Here is a 17,820-nt window from a genome sequence, read left to right on the forward strand (position 1 = left end):
AACGATTGTACGAATTTAACGTCTTGCAGGATTGATCGTGTTCAAACCGGATCAGTTGTTGCCCGTTCTTGGGCATGGTTAATCATTTTATGGTTTTTATTTTCATTTTTGTGACGACGCGCTGTTCAATCACTGCCACCTGGTAATACTCGCTAAACCGTTATTTAAAAAATTTAATTATTTAAAACAGTATTTCATCTATTCGTAGAATTTAGACATGGGTGAGAATTTCTATCATAGGCGTGCGCACAGGGGTGGCCGGGTGGGCCCCCTCCGCGGACTCTGGCTTTTTCTTTAATAAATGTACATCTATACCATACAAGATAGCGAACATTTTTACATTTTACATGAATAAAGTGAAGCCCGTTTTAATCTTATAATATAGAATTGATATGTGTGAATAAATGTAATAAAGTTATTAGTTATTAATCAGAACTTGCATATAATATAAAAATTGAAGATGTAATTGATAGATTCAAAAACCTTACTCCCGTGGACAAAAGGATGGAGTTGTAAACAGTAGCGGCTCGTGAGTAAATATTCTAGGGAGACTTAAATTATATAACATAAATTTCAAATAACAACGAACAAGAAAAACCTTTTTATTGAAAAAATGAATTATTTTAAATATTATTATTTCATTTAATATTTAGTTAATATTTTTAACTTAATTTAATACTAAATTTGTTTATAAACTAATTCAATTCTTCAATCTTTTTTATCTGCAAACTCATCAATAACATTGTCTACAAAAGTTGGATCCTTTGCCATATCACCCAGTAGATTTTTTTCAATCGCCAAGGATGATAAACTTGAAAGCCGATCATTGGTCATTGTGTTTCTAAGAAAAGTCTTGATACGTTTTAATGTACTCATAGACCGTTCACTAGAAGCTGTCGTAGATGGAATAGTTAACACTAACTGACAAAGTTTAGTCACCTGAGGATAAATATCTTGATGTAAATCACTTGTAAATTGCAAAGGAAAAATTAAATATAATATGAAAATTAATGATATTTAATTTGAATGAATTTATTATTATCACTTACTTTTTATTATAAAATCTAGTTCATGAGGAGGCAAATGATTTTATCATTCGCATAAATTACAGCCAATTCATTGCGTAAACGATCTGCATCAAAAGTATTAGGATATTGCTGTAATAACTTGATGAACTTTGCCTCAGGAAATTGAGTGTAGTAGCTTTTAAACATTTTTTCATTTACAATTTCTACAAACTCTAGTTTTGGAAAATCTTCAAATCGTATGTTAATTTGGACGATTAATGAATCTAGAATTTCATATGTAATTTTACGTAATTCGTTTCGTTTTTTGTCTTCGTACTCTAAATTGTTGTTTAATAGTATTGCTTCGTCACAATAGTTATTCACATTTGTATCATTTCTTAAATCGGTCAAATTTTTTTTTAAATTTTGAATTTCAAAAATGCAAGATTTTATATTCGAAAGTGATTTTAATTGGAGAAATTTAAATACATGATCTGTGTATAAAAAAACTTTGCCAAACAAAATCAAAAAATATACGAAGTTCGCATCATTTAGCTTATCATAAAGACCAGATGCTGTACAAACGGATATAGGGTCCCAACCTGGTTCTTCAGTTACATGTAAAACAGCATTTTTGAGGTCTAAAAAATGTAAAAGCAACTCTTGAATGATAATTCCATCTAGTGTCAGATTGATTTGAAAGTTTAAAACCTTGTTCTCTTAACAACTCACTTCTTTTTGTAGACCGACTAAAAAACGTAATGAACATAGTTAGATTGCAAATAAAGAGTTTGACTGATTTTATTGTCTTCGCTCCGTGTAACAATACCAAGTTCAACTGATGTGCGTAACAATGAATAAATAATGTATTTGGATAAATTTGCCTTATAAGAAATTGTACACCACTTTTTTCTCCCGACATAACCGATGCACCATCATAGGTCTGACATATAATTTTATTTCCAATTTTCCACTTATTAATTTCAGATAAAATTATATCTGCTAATTCAGAGGCTGTTTTATTCTTTGAAACGTCAAAAAAACCAATAAATCGTTCCACAATTTTTTTGTTCTACAACATACCGAAAAATTATGCTCATTTGGGATCGGCACGATACATCAGTCGTTTCATCTGCTTGAATAGATACGTAATTAACTTTTTGTATTTCATTAAAAAATTTTGAATTCAAAACGGAAGTAACGCATTCAATCAAATTATTTTGTATCATCTTAGATGTCCCTTTAAATATTGCCGATGACAATAAGTGCTCTTTAAGCAACTGCTCTTCTTGAGCCAGTAGCTCAAGTAATTCAAGATAATTCCCCTTATTTAAAGATTCATTATTTTCCCGGTGGCCACGAAAAGCAAGTTCTTGTTTGCCCAAAAAACAAACAACATGTATCATAAGTGCTATTAAACGTCTATTTATACCGACCTGTTCGTTATGTTTTACAGCAGCAAGTCGTCGACCTTCTGAAACCACGTGTTCAATTCGGACTTTACCCAATAGATGAAATTTTTCTTGATTAGTTAAATCATTTTGGGAAATGGCGTGTTTTTCTGATTTCCTTAAAAAAATTTTTATTGATGACAATCCATTAACACTCCATTCCTTTTACCCTCCAAATATTACACAAGTAAAACAAAACACTTTATTTCGTTTATCACAACCAGTAAGCCACGGAAATTTACTATACCAATTCTTTTGAAATGTTCTAATACATTTACCGTCTTGACATGTTAATAATAAATGAGGAGTTGGGCGATTAAGTTTAATTTGATTTTTTTGTTCGTATGTTAAAGCATTAAAACCACTGGTTAGTAAAAATTCTATTATATTTTCTTTTTGCATTTTAAAATATGAACAAATGCTGAAATGCTTATATAAATGTAAAATTTAATAATAAATGTTAGACAGATATACGTATAATAATTATTAAATAATTAATAAACCGTGAATAAAACGTCTAAAGCTAGTAAAAATAATTAAACACGAAATACACGGCGCAGCGGCACGGCAATTACTGTCGTGAACCCAGGTTCAAAAGCGTCTATGATACGCAGCTTATTCTCCCCGGCTCCCTCCGACCAACTAGCCATGTCATTATATGTTACGTTTGCAACTGACGGGCTTCAGTTTCATTGAACTGGTGACCGTCGTAATGAGCCGTAATTACCCGCAGAATGACTAAAATAGTATTTCTATCGAATAGCTATTAATAGGTTTTCGATTTTGTGACTTTCAATTTAATATAATAATAAACAATGAAAACGATATAATAATATATTTTAAATATAAATGAAAATATTTTTATACATTATTATTTTTAATTAATTATATTATTTACAAGTAGCTAGTTTATTTTTAAGGGGAGACGCGGTCTCAAAGTCTCCCCTGACAAACCGCCCCTGGTTGTAAATAGTATTTATTTTTATATTTGCATATTGAATTAAATAAAGAATTTATAAAATTTAAAATATTTAATTATACTAGTAGTCTTTAGTACAAGAATCTTTGGTTCACTTTTTTAAGGGGCCCCCCTGCGGACAAAGTCTGCGCACGCCTATGACTTCTATGCTCCAATATCGGTTTACTAATCTATTCTTCATAATTGCAAGTGTATAAAATCGTATCTGAAACTAATTTACTTGAAATTATTGCATTGTTAAATAAATTCCTATACTAGTTTTTTTTAATTTAAAAAAAATTTGACATTGAAGAACATTAACCCTCATGTTTTTACATTTCAGAAGTTGGCGAAGAAATTAGTTTTTATTATTTAACAAATATTTTTATTAAAGGAATCTAATTTTATTCTATAAAAAAGTTTGTTTTACAAAAATAAAGTATCCTAATAATTATTAGGCTTAGGAACTTCTAGAATTTACATACTTTTTTTAATTATTGTTAAATATAGCAGAGTGCGAAATAAATTCGTTTCTCGGCACCATATCAGATCTAAAATTTGAATGTGCATATTTTTGCATATTTGGTAGATTTTGCAGGAGGGTATATTTCAACATTTTTATGCTTATTTTACATATTTTGACAAATTTTTCAAATTTAAAATTAAAAACTATAGTTACATATTTCAACTTATCAAAAAAAAAAAGTACTAAGAAGACTTAATACTTCCAATAATATGCTATCTGCAAACTACCTCTAATAAATCGTTATAATTTTTGTGCAAATATGTATAAATAATACTATAAACCTGTATCGACCGTATAAACCGCTGGATATCAATAAAGATAATAATCGATATAGAATAATAGATTATTTGTTTAGTGTTCAATTCAGTCGATTATTATCCGTCGTTTTTGCGTATATTTTGTAACATTGTGTAATGACGAAAGAACAACAGTCTACGAGTAACCAGTGGCGTAGTTACGGGGAGGGTGTAAGGGGTTTCCACCCTCCCCCCACAAATTTTTTTTATTGATATTTGATTATTATTTATTAATATTTACATATTATAGTAAAATATTTTGATTTTACTATGATTAGGTATATATTAAAAATTGAGTAACAAAATAATTTTCATTAAATATGGGACATAATAATAATACCATTTTAAATGTAATATTATTACATATGACCTCGTTTTAAGATATACTAAGAACACTTAAAAACTTACTCTTAAACAACCCCCCCAGAAAAAAATTGTATCTACGCCACTGCGAGTAACCGACTACAAAGTTTTGTTTTGGAGTTTAAAGATACCTACATTTAAATCCGATGGACACGTTTTATTTTGTGTACTATGTGGTCATTTTTTTTTTTTTTTTTTTAATGGATATAAATGCATATTAAAATTATTTTAGAAGCATATCTGTGAACTTTTTAGAGCTATATGCCTAATATTAATTATATAATACATTATAGTGTATTTCTCTATTATGACCAGTGGTCGAAATGACTCAAGATAAATGGAGTGATGCCTTACAATTCAAATTTCCTGATATCATTATAACATTCTTCACACCTTGTGTACCTATAATACATTTTTTTTTTTTATAGTTCACATAAGGTACATTATCTTAGTCCGTGGCTCTAAATTCGGGTATAATACGGATTGCGAAACGGCTTTCACTAAACAACATGATAAGCCGGGTGCCCGGGCCTGAACGTTAAAAATAATTATTTTCACTAAAAAATATAATTTCTTATATCTATATCTATATCTATACTACTATATAAAATGAAGTCCCTTTTTTTTTGTTCGGGATAAACTCCGAAACTACTTATTCAATCGTCGTGCAATTTTTTTTAAATTAAAGAGTACATCACAGAGAAGGTTTAAGGCAAAAAATTAGTCCAATAAAGTTAATAAATAATTAGTTATTAGTTATCTATATATATATATACATAAATGGAGCCAAAAATGTATAACATTTCATCAATTGAGAACGGCTGGGCCGATTTGGCTCAAATTTTTTTTAATTGTTCGTAATTGCAAGGAGAAGGTTTTTACGAAATGCTATTGTTTAATAAATCATAGTTTAATTTAATAATTTTTGATCCGGTCTATAACTGCACAATTGAAAATTAATTATTAAATAAAACTATTAAAAAACTATAAAAAAAACTATTTAAAAACTATTAATTTTATTTTTGATAGTAAATGACGGGTATTGCATAAATATTAAACAAAAAAGATCCCGGAACAGGTGTCAAAACAAATAAGAATGTTAGTTCGAAAAATTATTATGCATTTCGGTTGATGATTAGACGCGATCAGGACAAAGTTATTTTACGATATAATGAGCTTCGTCAACAATTCATGGTTGAAATGTATGTAAAGATAGAGAGCGAACGATTTTGATACTAGCTATTCAATCAAAAAAAACTGCGTGCAGAAGATTCTCAAAACAATTGTTAGATATTGGAGATGGGCAGTAGCGTAGCCAGGATTTTTAAATGGGGGGGGGCTAACCACTTTTTTTGGATAAGTTAGGTAAGAGAGGATATGAGAATTCACCCTTAACCCCCCACCATCTACTACCAAGTTTCTAAACGTAATTCAAGCATTTTAGTATAGTTTTAAAAATATTTATTAATATATAATTTATAATAATAATTTTGGTTTCAGTCTTCAATCACTTGCTCCACTCTGACAGCTGCATCCTGTTAGGCGAATTTCTGGCAAATTCAGTTATTATTTCACTTTCATCGAATTGCTTTTTTTAATTATATTAGCCATAGCTAACCCATTCAGTCTGTTTTCCGACATGGTGTTTCTTAAAAATTTTTTTAAGCGATTAAGTGCTGAAAAAGTTCTTTCCGGAGTGAAAGAGGTAACTGGTAACGTGGAGAATAATTGTAAAAGTATTTTAATGTTAGGTCGAAGATTGGTGCGATGAGAGAGTGAATCAAGAGCAGAATTCGGTTTTGGAATAGTATTTTGACTCCATTGTTGCCTCCATATTATCAGGTCAGCTCTGATTGTAGATGAGGTATCATCATGGAGATCTTGGACATATATTTTAGCAGCTTTTATAATATTTTTATCGTCATACATATACAAATTGGCCGGAATAAATCCTTCAAGTGGCATAAAATCAATAAGCCTTTGATTAAAACGAGCATTGATTCTATTAAATAGTCAAGATACATTATACATATAAACAAGGCACATGGGGGAGGCTATAGCCCCCTTAGCCCCCCCTTGGCTACGCCACTGGAGATGGGAAAGTTACTACAGATGAAACGGAATGTATAAAATTACCGACCGATTTCTGCACAATCATTTATTCGCAAGATGCTCTCATTGACTAGATATTTTCCAATGTACTCAGACAATACACAAATCATGAGTGGCTGGCAGAAAGGGCAATTTTAGTAGTAAAAAATGTGGATGTCAACGAATTGAATCTCAAGATAAACATTTGTTACCAGAAGACATGGTGTCATACAAATCTATAAATATAGTTTGCTATGCTACTGAAGCTGTAAATTATCTAACAGAGTTTTTAAACTCATTGGACTTACCAGGCATGCCATCGCATAATTTACAATTGAAGGTTTGTTCTCCGGTTATTTTGCTACATAATCTGACCTACCACGGTTGTACAACAGAACGCGATAAGTCGTTAAAAAATTAATGAAAAATGTTATCGAAGCCATAATTTTAAATGGCAAATTCCGAAGTGAAAATATATTATTACAGCGAATCTCAATTATACCAACATATCTGCCAATACAATTTAAACGCCTTAAATTTCCAATTAGATTGGCATTTGCAATGACTATCAATAAGTTTCAAAGCCAAACAATGTCTGTAGCTTAGATTTGAGCACATCATATTTTTCACACGGATAATTATACGTGGTGTGCTCTCGAACTATCCAGTTTGTGTTGGTGAAAGATGGGATAACAAAAAATATTGTACACTCTGTTGCATTAAGGGATAGATATTGTTTTTTACTAATATTGTCATAATTAGCGATATATATATAATTTTATTGGATCAATTTTAATAAATTATTAAAAAAATAAATGTTTGATGTTTTTTCATTTTTATATTTCGTCACCATTCATAGCACTCCATATCTCTTCTTTACATCCTTATCCTTACCCACATTCTTACATGCCTATATTTAATTAGTTATTTTTTTCCAGCAAAATATTCTCTAAAAATAATTTATATGACAAAACAACGTTTGTCGGGTCAGCTAGTATAAATATAAAATGATAATAAGTATATCATTTTAAAATACAAATCTTAGGAGGAATGCGTTATTCTAGACAAAACAAGTAGATGGATTCCATATACAAGTATACAAATATACTTATAACAAAATTAAAAAGGAACAGAACTATTTCAAATAAATCCATTACTATAACTCTAGATTGAAATAAAACTAAAACAATAAAATGCAAATATTAGTTTAAAATAAAATAAATATATATTCATAAATAATTAATAAATAAATGATGGCATAAAAATAAATTTATTAAATATTATTCAATAATTCATTAATTTACAAAGGCGTAAACTGGTGAGAGGGGGAGGGAAATGCCCACCTAGAATAAATTAGGAGAGACAGTGCCCTCTCTGATATTTGACATACCTTGTTTTAAAATAAGTACATAACAGCTGGTTATAGCTATTACTGTAATATTTTATTTTTTTTAAATCTTTATTTTAAATTTTCGCTTATCTAACATGTTAGAAAATTAATAATTTTATATAATATGTAGGTAGTAAAGCGGCGTTTAACCTCAGACAACCTTTTCGTTAGATATATAATTATATTTTTGCTCCCCCCCTGATAAATTTCCAAGTTACGCCTATGTTAATTTATATTAAAAATTACTATATTAAAAACTCTACTTATCTGAATAAGCATAAAATATTTAAAAATATGTATACAAATAATTTAAACCAAATTAATAATGCCTAATATATATGTGATTATCAAGCTTACACAAGTAACATGATTTATTAAAGTCAAATAATAACTATTAAGAATATATTTTTAATAATAATAGAGAGAAAATTGCAAATTATTTCATTAGAACTTATGATTGTCATTAGTTAATGTTTTAATTTAATGATTTATTGTGTTATAGTTAAAACTATTTTAAAAATTGTAAATACAGTAGATTCTTGTTATGTCTAATCTCAAAGAGGAAAAAATCAATGAGTCTAAAATATTGTTAATGATGTTTTACATAGAAGAATATACAGTATTATGGGAAAATTCAAGCAGATGTTGATTTCTTTGGTGTATTATCATATGCTTTACGTAATCTACGCCTGAATTCTGATGGAAATTTTTCATAGCATTTTTTACAAGCTGGTTTTAAGTCACATTCGTAAAACTTAGTCTTTTGCGTCATCTTTTGATCACAGAATGAACATGCAAAGTGATGTACACACCATGCTTTATTTAAAGCAGTAAAAACTGAAAATTAAAATATTTTTATCTTTAAAATAAATATTTTATTTAAAGAAATTAATATTAGTTTACTTACCATCACCAGCAATCACTTGATTGCAAACAAAGCACAAGTTACCAAACAATTGGTGATAATGTGTCTCACAATAAGCTAGACCTTTACGTTCATAATGCCGATGACCCAAAAACGGTTTTTCACATTTAGCACAAACAAAATGTTCTACATGCCAATGTTTTCCTAAAGCAGTAACTACACGTTCTTCAATAGGTCGCCGACAGGCTCCACAAATTGGAATACCCATCTTGTCATGGCATCGCAAACAGTACAACTCATTCTAAAAAGATATAAAATTGTATTATTTATTAATTCAATTTAAATAATACAACTCTGTTTATATTTTTAACCATTTCATTAGCTGTATAGCCAGATCGATGTTTTAACTCTCGTGCATCTGAATTCAATTCTACTCCACAAGACGTACAGTTAAAATGATATCCATGATACACTTCACCTCTGAACCTTAAAGGTTTCTCATCAATAACACCACTATAACAAATAGAAAATGTTACGATAGATATTAATGATAAATATTTAAATAACAACATACTGGCACTTGAAACATATATGTCTCCCTGACAAAACAGCTTTATCAGCTGCATTACATTCATGACACAGAGCTCTATTTCGATTGCGGACAAATCCACGATCAGCTAGCTGTTTATTGCACACCGCACAACAGAAACAAGTAGGATGCCATGAAGCAGACATGGCCTTGATAACACGGCCAATAACAAATTCTCCACACTTACCACAGCATGGGGCAAACAAAACTTGAAAATCATGTTCACAGTATTTACGTCCTTCAAACTCATAAAACAATCCGTCAGGGAATGGTCGGAAACATTGAGAACATCTAAACAAAAAGTAAAAATAATAGATTGATAAACAATTGTTTGAAGGATATTGTAGTAGAAAAATTATACAGTTATATAACAGTAGAACTTACACAAAACACTGGGGATGCCATAGTTCACCCTGTGAGTTGACGATTTTATCATGTGGATCAAAACCATCTCCACAGCGAGAGCACGACATGTTGCTGAACGACATTGTTACGCTGAAATTGGTATCAGTTAACTTTCATACAATCCAAACAGAACAGTGAGCAGCAAAGTCCAGTTCACTTACCCAGGCATTGGAGTTGTTGGTCGGTAACGGTAACTGGAATAAAATTCAATGAAATCAGACAGATGTACATATATACACACACACAGGATACACTGACGGAGAGACCAGATGTGAAATGGGTGTTGATCGAGTTATTTTTCTACTCACATCTGTAGGCGAACCAGGTACTCCCACACGCTGAATTTAGAATGTTTCGGAAACTACAGTGGAGACAGACATCAACTTCGCAGGGTCAATGGATAACCGAATCATTCACATACACACCACAATGAAGTCGAATATACTACGCACACTGATATAGAACACGACTGCACATTGCTATTTATGGAAAACGTCATGTCAAGGACTTCAGGCGAATAAACTTATGAACGTTTGGTTTAGAATTTTTTTCGTTTTCATATAATTCATAAGTTGGTGTTTCTGTCTTGTTACCACTTCTTTAACTAAGGCACAATAATATATAGGTGTATAGTGCCCTACTTTAACACGGTCCGTCATTATACATTGTTATCAACTGATAATTTTGAATTTAGAATTTTGCTTGCTTATCTACCTCGTATTGTCTATTTTCTACATCGTTCACACATGTTTTACATAATACCGTTAATATAAGTCGCTTACGGTTTACGTCATTGTATCATTGTATGTATCAAAACAATACTAATTATTTACTCTATTTTAAATTTAATTGTGTATTCCGTGACGCCATTTCGGATTCAGTAGAATTATTCGGAATTAATATTCAATTTAATTAAACGCCTTTTTTTTTTTCATTTTTGACGTCTTTGTATTATCTGTTGTTAGACAAAATAAAAATGGAACCTATGACACTAGGATCACCGTCCCATGACAGCCCACAAAAACCAACTTATCTTCCCGGATACTTGATGGGTGAACGCGCTCAATCTCCTATTAGTAATGTTTCCCTCAATACTATGTCACCAGTGCGAACTAATCGTAGTTATACTTCGGATGCGCATACAACATTTTTAATGCGTAATTTTCATCATGAGTTGATAGATAAACCGTAAGTAAATTAAATAAGTTTTGAAAAAAATACTTCTCAATTATATTTTAAATTGCATTTTTCCAGATCTTCCACACCTATTTTAAATAGAGTCAATGATGAACCAACCAAAGCACCTACAATTGATTTATTTGACATGCTTAATACATCTGATTATAGAGAAGAAAAGTATGTATAAAATTTATCAATAAAATAAAGTTTATGGATATTTGCTTTTATTGTTTGTCTTCTCTATAGATGTAACAATAAAGAGAACAAACAATTTTATTCAGAAAAAAATGATTTGTTCGAACAGTCTAATTCTCCTGAGTTTTGGATAACAGTTTTTGGTTTTTCAATATCGAATAAAGATGAAATATTAGCAAAATTTACACAAATGGTATCTTGTTGCGATGTAAGACAAGCTGGTCCAAATTGGGCACATATTTGTTTTAGTGATTCTACAGATTATCATCGTGCCCTTTTATTTAATGGTCATGTAACTAATAATGGAGCAATGATTGGAGTTATTCCTTGTAATGATAAGGTAATTGGATATTTTGAGGATATTATAGCTGTATATATATATATATTGTTTATTTTGCTATATTTTTTCTAGACAATTTTAAGTGAAACAAAACCTATTAATTCACGCCCTAGTCCAAGTTCAGGAGCTTTGTCTAAATCTCTACGGTCACCAATTCTAGGTCAACAATTTCCTAGTCCAAATGATTCAATTTCTAAGAGAAATAATATAAGACCAATGGCTATGAAACCTATACCTATTCAAGGAAAAGATGTATGTTATTTTAAACTATTTATATAATTATTTAAAAAACCATTTTCATTTTTAACAGAATTCACCTACAGCTACAACTTCAAATGGTGTCGTAACAAAAGCTTTGGAATATTTGTTCGGGTGGTAGGTAAGAAAATTTAAAAAAATATTTGTATGACCGGTTATATTTAAGCTGTTGTTATTACTTAAATAATTTTTCTCCAATTCATTTTGTAATAATTACCAACTAAAATCATTGTTATAGTTGGAGTTTCAAACTTGCACAAATATATTATTTAGATTTTAATAAAAAACCAAATAATTTCTGTAAATTATTAAAATTCTAAAATCTGTATGTTAATATATAATATAAAAAAATATGAATAGATTATATACAATTATAAGTTAAATGTATTAATAATTTACATTTTATCTAACAAAAATTCATCATTAGCCCTATTTTTTTTTAAATTCTAACTGTTTTTAAATGTAACTGAAAATAATATATTTATGTATAAAATATTGTATATGGCTCTAAAAATTGAGTGGTGAATTATTTATTCATTTTCTATACAATTAAAAAAAAACATTTCATAGCCTAATCATATTTGAACTTGTATTTATTTATATTTTATATACTATTCTGGTCATAATTTTACATTAAAATTTGAGTAAATAAGAATAAATCTGAAGAGACCTAATGTACTATGTACCTATGTACTTAAATTATTGTGATTTGATTATATTTCTTAAAAATGTTAATTTCTAAATTAAATCTTAAATATTTTTCAAAGTTTCTCATTCAATGTTTTTAGATATATATTTTTTGTGCTTAATGATTTATAACTTATTATATTTTATATTTTATTTCTAAATTATAAAATTAAAATTAATTGTATCAAATATTAGCATCCAAACAAAATACATTTTATCATATAATTTATAACAAAGCAATATAATTTACTAATATTGGCTCAATAAATAATAATATGTCAATTTAAACTGATGCAAGGCTCTTGATAATATTATAATAAATATCTATGCCATCAAGGAATGTTTTTTCATTCAAAAATTCATTGTGATCATGTAAAAGAATAGGTGTATTGTTTATTGGTGAAAACCCCAAAGCTGGAATTCCAATCTGCAATTAAAAAATAATCAATTAGTATATTATTTTATATTTTTAGGAAGTCTTTATTATATTTATTATATCAAATTCTTAATTTGTCATTTATAAGTTTTTTCTTTTTTTGTAAGTACTTAAATCGAAATAGAAATAAAATAATTTAAAGAAAATATCAATAATATTAATAATTAATTAATAGTTGTATAACATTGAATTAGCTTAATTTATTGAATTATTTTTATTAGAATATTTGTATTTAAATAAATACATATGTAAACAAAAATTTGGAAAATAAATTAAATAATTAATTATTAATATTTAATATATGTATAATGGTCTTTGTAAAAAATATAAATGTATTATTTTATAAATACCTGTCTGATATATCTACTATCTGTTGCACCAGGAAATATATATGTTTTTAATTTCAAATTCCTGAAATAAAAGAATAATTTGTTACTGAATGTAAATATATTTTCTTAAAACTTAGAATTTATTTTTGTATAATATTGTCAAAATGAATGATTTAATATAAAGTTAAGTTGATTTAATCCTATTAGTTGTTAATTAAATTAATATCTTGATTTATATTATTATTTTATATCATATAAGAAAATTAAAAAATTAGTGATGTTCATGATCTATTGATCATAAACATATAATACTAACATTTCATCACATTCATTTTTAAATGCAACCCACCAAGGGTTATTTTTATCAATTTTGGTAGGCTGAATGAAAGCCATTTTTTCAAGAAATTCTACTGTTACATCTTCCCCTGCTTCCTTACACCATTTTTTTAAAGTTTTTTCCATCTTTTCAACATCGACATCAATACTCAATCTCACATCGAAGCAAACTGATAGTTCTGGTGGTACTACATTAATTTGACAACCTCCGTTTAGCATGGTCAAATTTATCGATGTGATATCACCAGCACCTAAATTGCAACTCTTCATTTTTAATTTTTCATAATCCCTCCAATTCATGAATTTATTAATGATATATTGCAATTTTTCTCCAGCTGTATTTTCATGCAATAATGATCCATGTCCAGGTGTACCAGAACATGTTACTTTAAGATCTATCAATGAAAATATAAAAACAAAATTTAATAAAAAATATAAAATATAAGATTATTTCTTATTACTTACGCCATAGTGTTCTTTCTCCATAGTATATGCTGAAACTATTATCATTACTCGCTAATCCTTCATCTAATGCAAAACCAACATTTAATGCTGCAAATTCGGGTGATTTAACAAATTTTTTCATTCCTAAATTTCCTCCAGTTTCTTCATCTAAGACAAAATTTGAATTAAATTTAAAAAAGATTTTATTTAAATAAACATTATTTATTAAAAAAACAAATACTAACCAGGAACAAATAATATATGTATAGTTCTATCAAAAACTAATTTATCTTTTAAATATTTTCGTATTGTTTCTATATATTGAATTCCTACACATTTCATGTCTTGTGATCCTCGAGCGTATATGTTGCCATATTCATCTTTATGTGCAGAAAAAGGATCGTATGTCCAAAATTCCTAAAATAATGATAGATTGCAATTTTATAAATATAAATATAATTTCTAAATATCCTATATGTAAAAATATATTTAATAATGCTTAATAATAGTTATTTTATACAATTACCAAATTATTTTTAATAAAAATTTAATATTATTTTATTTTTTCATTGTCTCCTAATTTAATTATGACATTAATTATAGCTTAAATAAACTTAAGTATTTTGTTAAGTATTATCTGAATAAATATTATTACATTTGAAAAACTGTTCAATTTAAAAATTTTATTAAAGTTATTCAGTTTAATATGTATTATGATCAAAACATTTGATAATGCCCACTAATACCTATTTTATTTTAAATATTTTTTAAATTAAATTGAAATTTGTAAGAAATAGATAAACACATTAGCATTATGTCAAAAAAAAAAAAAAAAAAAATGTAATCCAATATATGTTATAATTATTAATATTATAATTTTAAAATTATTTGAATTAATAATGATGCAATGATGCAATGTAACCCAACATTATGCTAAAATTGAAATATTTAAATAAAAATAAATTGGTCAAAACTGTACAAACTGAGATGTAATTAATTTTTTCTACTATAAAACATGTGTATGTATCTATACATGTATATGTATACATAGTAACTTATTGTTTTAAATAATAGTTTAGAAATATGTTTTAATAAAAATTAATTAATAAAACAACAGAATCTGTCATGTCACCTTATATTTTTATCAGGTCCTTTTGATTTTTAAAAAAATTATAAATTAGTTGGGCATTTTTCTCAAAATATAATTTCCTTATTAGGCTGTTATTTGATAATACACTAATAAAAAAATTAATAAAATACAATTCTTAAAAAAATTTTTAAATTTAATACTTTTAAAATTTTTTTAGTTTAGAGTAATTATTTCTTTAGAATTAGAGCATTTAGAGCTATAATTAGTTTCATAATACTTACTGGATAGACTGGAACAACATCGGTATGAGAGTTAAGTAGTATAGAAGGCAGTTCTGGTTTCTGCCCAAGCCATGTTATAACTACAATTGGTTGGCCGGGAGCCATATAATAAATATTTGATGGAAGATTTAGGCTTTGAGCTTGACGCAAAAGAAATTCAACACATTTACCTTAATAAAATACATAAATGTATGTTATTTTGTTACTATAATTTAAACAAGAATTAAATGTATTTACTATAATCAACATTTGGATGAACAGTTGGTATACGTAAATATTCTCGGAAATTGGTAACTGCTTCATGTTCTTCTTGATTTGAAGACATCTTTCTTCTTTTTATTTTTAGAAGTGAAGCCTATAATCATCCAACAAAGACTAACTGAATAAAACAATTATTATTAAAATTAAATTATATTACAATTTAAGGATTTAATAATAAATAATTACCCATATGCATGCAATAGTCATGAGCACTCTTGAGATTAATCTTTTTATACTATTTATCCAAGATAAAAAATTATATTTTTTGTAAAGCCTTTTCAATGTTTTTAATTACTATGAATTCTTAGTACATTTTAGCATTTTTAGTGCTTTTTTATTAAAAGTCAATTTCATGTTTAAAGCGATGAGAATCAACCAAAGTAAAAAAAAAAGTAGTTTTTCTTTCTAATTGTATTTTAATTAATTGGGTATGTATCATTAGCAGTACTAAAAGTAATTAAAGTTTAATTCAAATTTCAACTGATTAAATGATATTTTTTTAAATATATATATATATATATATATATATATTGAATTTCTAATATTAAGAGCAATATTTTTATTTCTATACTCTATTCAAAATGTAACAATTATTTTTATTTTTGTATCATGAACAATATAACATATTTTTAATTTATTAATAAATGTGAAATAAATAATAATATAATATTATAATTTGTCAAACTAAACAGCTGATAATAAAAATGTTGTATAAAAAAAATGCTCCGATTTTTTTCATACATTTTTTATTACCAATAAATTTTTAAATTAAATAAACCAATTTATAATATTACTTTATAATTATGCTTTTTGATTAAAAATTCATTATAATTGTGTTAAAAAATGAAACTTTTCAACTAAAAATTAATTAAAAAGTAGCTAATATATTAAGTCTGGGTGTTGATACTCTTATACAAAAGTATGAAAAAAAATATAAAAATAAATTACTTTATTTGTATCTTTTAGATTGTAAAAACTACCTAATAAAAAAAAAATATTTATTTATTAATATAATGTTAAATATAATGGAAATAAATTCTAAATTTAAAATAACTTAATTGGGGATGAAGAAGACCAAATCAAATTTTATTCTTGATACTTGATGCTAATGAATTTTATGTATTAATCTCATACTATAAAATAAAATGTAAATATGTACAATGTTGTTCATAACTGCTCTTTAAACGGTAAATATTTGAATATACCAAAAAATTAGCTTTTTGAAATGTGTTTGAAGCATATTGTTGATATTGAAAACATTTATATATATATTACATATTATTTATAAATTATATACATTAGTTAAATATTTTAGTCATCAATACTCAGACCCTAATAATATCAAATAGAAGTGTATTTTAAATTATTACTATAACCATTGTTATGTAATTTTGAATAAATAATATCTTTGACAACATTATGGTTAATTTAAAATATTTAAAATCATTCTCACCATGCTATTATTATATTATATTTTAAATTAGGTTAATTGACCAATTTTGTTCCATTATTGATCTGCACTTAGATGTTTGCCTAAAATTGAATAGCAACAAAAGTATTAATTATACCTAAATTATATTTAATACTTTTTACAAAGATAATCATAAAATGAAACTAGGTTATCTCTGTTAATAATACACCATATACATATGTATTATTTATCTGAGACCTTAATACCTACTTGATAAAGGATTAAAAATTATCATCAAATAGTTATGAGCAGCGGTGACTGTGAACGTTATTCATATTACTGTGGATGTGAACTATCGCAATACATATAAATTATGTTTTGATAAATAATATTCAAACAAAATCAATGATTCTGTTACCCCAGAAGATGATACCACATTATATTAAGAAGAAAAAAAGGAAAAGTCAGGACTTACCTAAACCAAACATCGCAAAGCAGTAACACCGACTTGTATTTCATTTAGTGGGGAAAAGTGTACAAATTAGTTACCACCACTACTCACTAAGTTAAAGCAAAATAAATTATCAGCCACATAATTATATAGTAAATTCAATCATCACAAAATTAAATAC

General features: G+C 27.1%; 5 protein-coding genes across 8 annotated transcripts; 1 reads left to right on the forward strand and 4 right to left on the reverse strand.

Moving 5' to 3' along the window:
- Positions 1 to 654: 654 nt before the first annotated feature.
- Positions 655 to 2,904, reverse strand: LOC112688512. 3 transcript variants are annotated; one of them, XM_025561754.1, is made up of 3 exons: positions 1,740 to 2,904; positions 1,050 to 1,648; positions 655 to 939 (listed from the first exon to the last, which is right to left on the reverse strand). In XM_025561754.1, exons 1-2 carry the CDS (start codon positions 1,927 to 1,929, stop codon positions 1,065 to 1,067), a joined length of 774 nt encoding a protein of 257 aa, XP_025417539.1. In that variant the 5' UTR covers positions 1,930 to 2,904; the 3' UTR covers positions 655 to 939; positions 1,050 to 1,064. The 3 variants fall into 3 exon arrangements, with proteins under 3 accessions (XP_025417539.1, XP_025417540.1, XP_025417538.1); XM_025561755.1 differs by having other exon boundaries at positions 655 to 967; XM_025561753.1 differs by having other exon boundaries at positions 655 to 1,648.
- Positions 2,042 to 2,860, reverse strand: LOC112688609 (zinc finger MYM-type protein 1-like). Its single transcript, XM_025561883.1, has 2 exons — positions 2,628 to 2,860; positions 2,042 to 2,576 (listed from the first exon to the last, which is right to left on the reverse strand). The coding sequence occupies exons 1-2, from the start codon at positions 2,858 to 2,860 to the stop codon at positions 2,042 to 2,044; spliced, it is 768 nt and encodes a 255-aa protein (XP_025417668.1).
- A 5,631-nt stretch (positions 2,905 to 8,535) lies between the features above and the next one.
- Positions 8,536 to 10,436, reverse strand: LOC112688503 (LIM and senescent cell antigen-like-containing domain protein 1). Of its 2 annotated transcripts, XM_025561737.1 has the most exons (7): positions 10,250 to 10,436; positions 10,103 to 10,135; positions 9,921 to 10,031; positions 9,522 to 9,827; positions 9,319 to 9,460; positions 8,990 to 9,248; positions 8,536 to 8,919 (listed from the first exon to the last, which is right to left on the reverse strand). In XM_025561737.1, exons 2-7 carry the CDS (start codon positions 10,108 to 10,110, stop codon positions 8,717 to 8,719), a joined length of 1,029 nt encoding a protein of 342 aa, XP_025417522.1. In that variant the 5' UTR covers positions 10,111 to 10,135; positions 10,250 to 10,436; the 3' UTR covers positions 8,536 to 8,716. The 2 variants fall into 2 exon arrangements, with proteins under 2 accessions (XP_025417522.1, XP_025417520.1); XM_025561735.1 differs by having other exon boundaries at positions 10,103 to 10,436.
- Positions 10,437 to 10,645: 209 nt separating this feature from the next.
- LOC112688504 (nucleoporin NUP35-like) lies at positions 10,646 to 12,194 on the forward strand. Its single transcript, XM_025561738.1, has 6 exons — positions 10,646 to 10,744; positions 10,907 to 11,129; positions 11,196 to 11,297; positions 11,367 to 11,655; positions 11,728 to 11,907; positions 11,966 to 12,194. Exons 2-6 carry the CDS (start codon positions 10,918 to 10,920, stop codon positions 12,032 to 12,034), a joined length of 852 nt encoding a protein of 283 aa, XP_025417523.1. The 5' UTR covers positions 10,646 to 10,744; positions 10,907 to 10,917; the 3' UTR covers positions 12,035 to 12,194.
- Positions 12,195 to 12,882: 688 nt separating this feature from the next.
- On the reverse strand, positions 12,883 to 16,012 carry LOC112688505 (aminoacylase-1A-like). Its single transcript, XM_025561739.1, has 8 exons — positions 15,964 to 16,012; positions 15,754 to 15,871; positions 15,517 to 15,686; positions 14,391 to 14,562; positions 14,167 to 14,313; positions 13,682 to 14,096; positions 13,387 to 13,447; positions 12,883 to 13,027 (listed from the first exon to the last, which is right to left on the reverse strand). The coding sequence occupies exons 1-8, from the start codon at positions 15,982 to 15,984 to the stop codon at positions 12,884 to 12,886; spliced, it is 1,248 nt and encodes a 415-aa protein (XP_025417524.1). The 5' UTR covers positions 15,985 to 16,012; the 3' UTR covers position 12,883.
- Between the last annotated feature and the right edge of the window lie 1,808 nt (positions 16,013 to 17,820).

Source organism: Sipha flava, unplaced genomic scaffold (assembly GCF_003268045.1).
Source record: "Sipha flava isolate LNK unplaced genomic scaffold, YSA_version1 39_pilon_pilon, whole genome shotgun sequence".
Classification (NCBI taxonomy): Eukaryota; Metazoa; Arthropoda; class Insecta; order Hemiptera; family Aphididae; genus Sipha; species Sipha flava.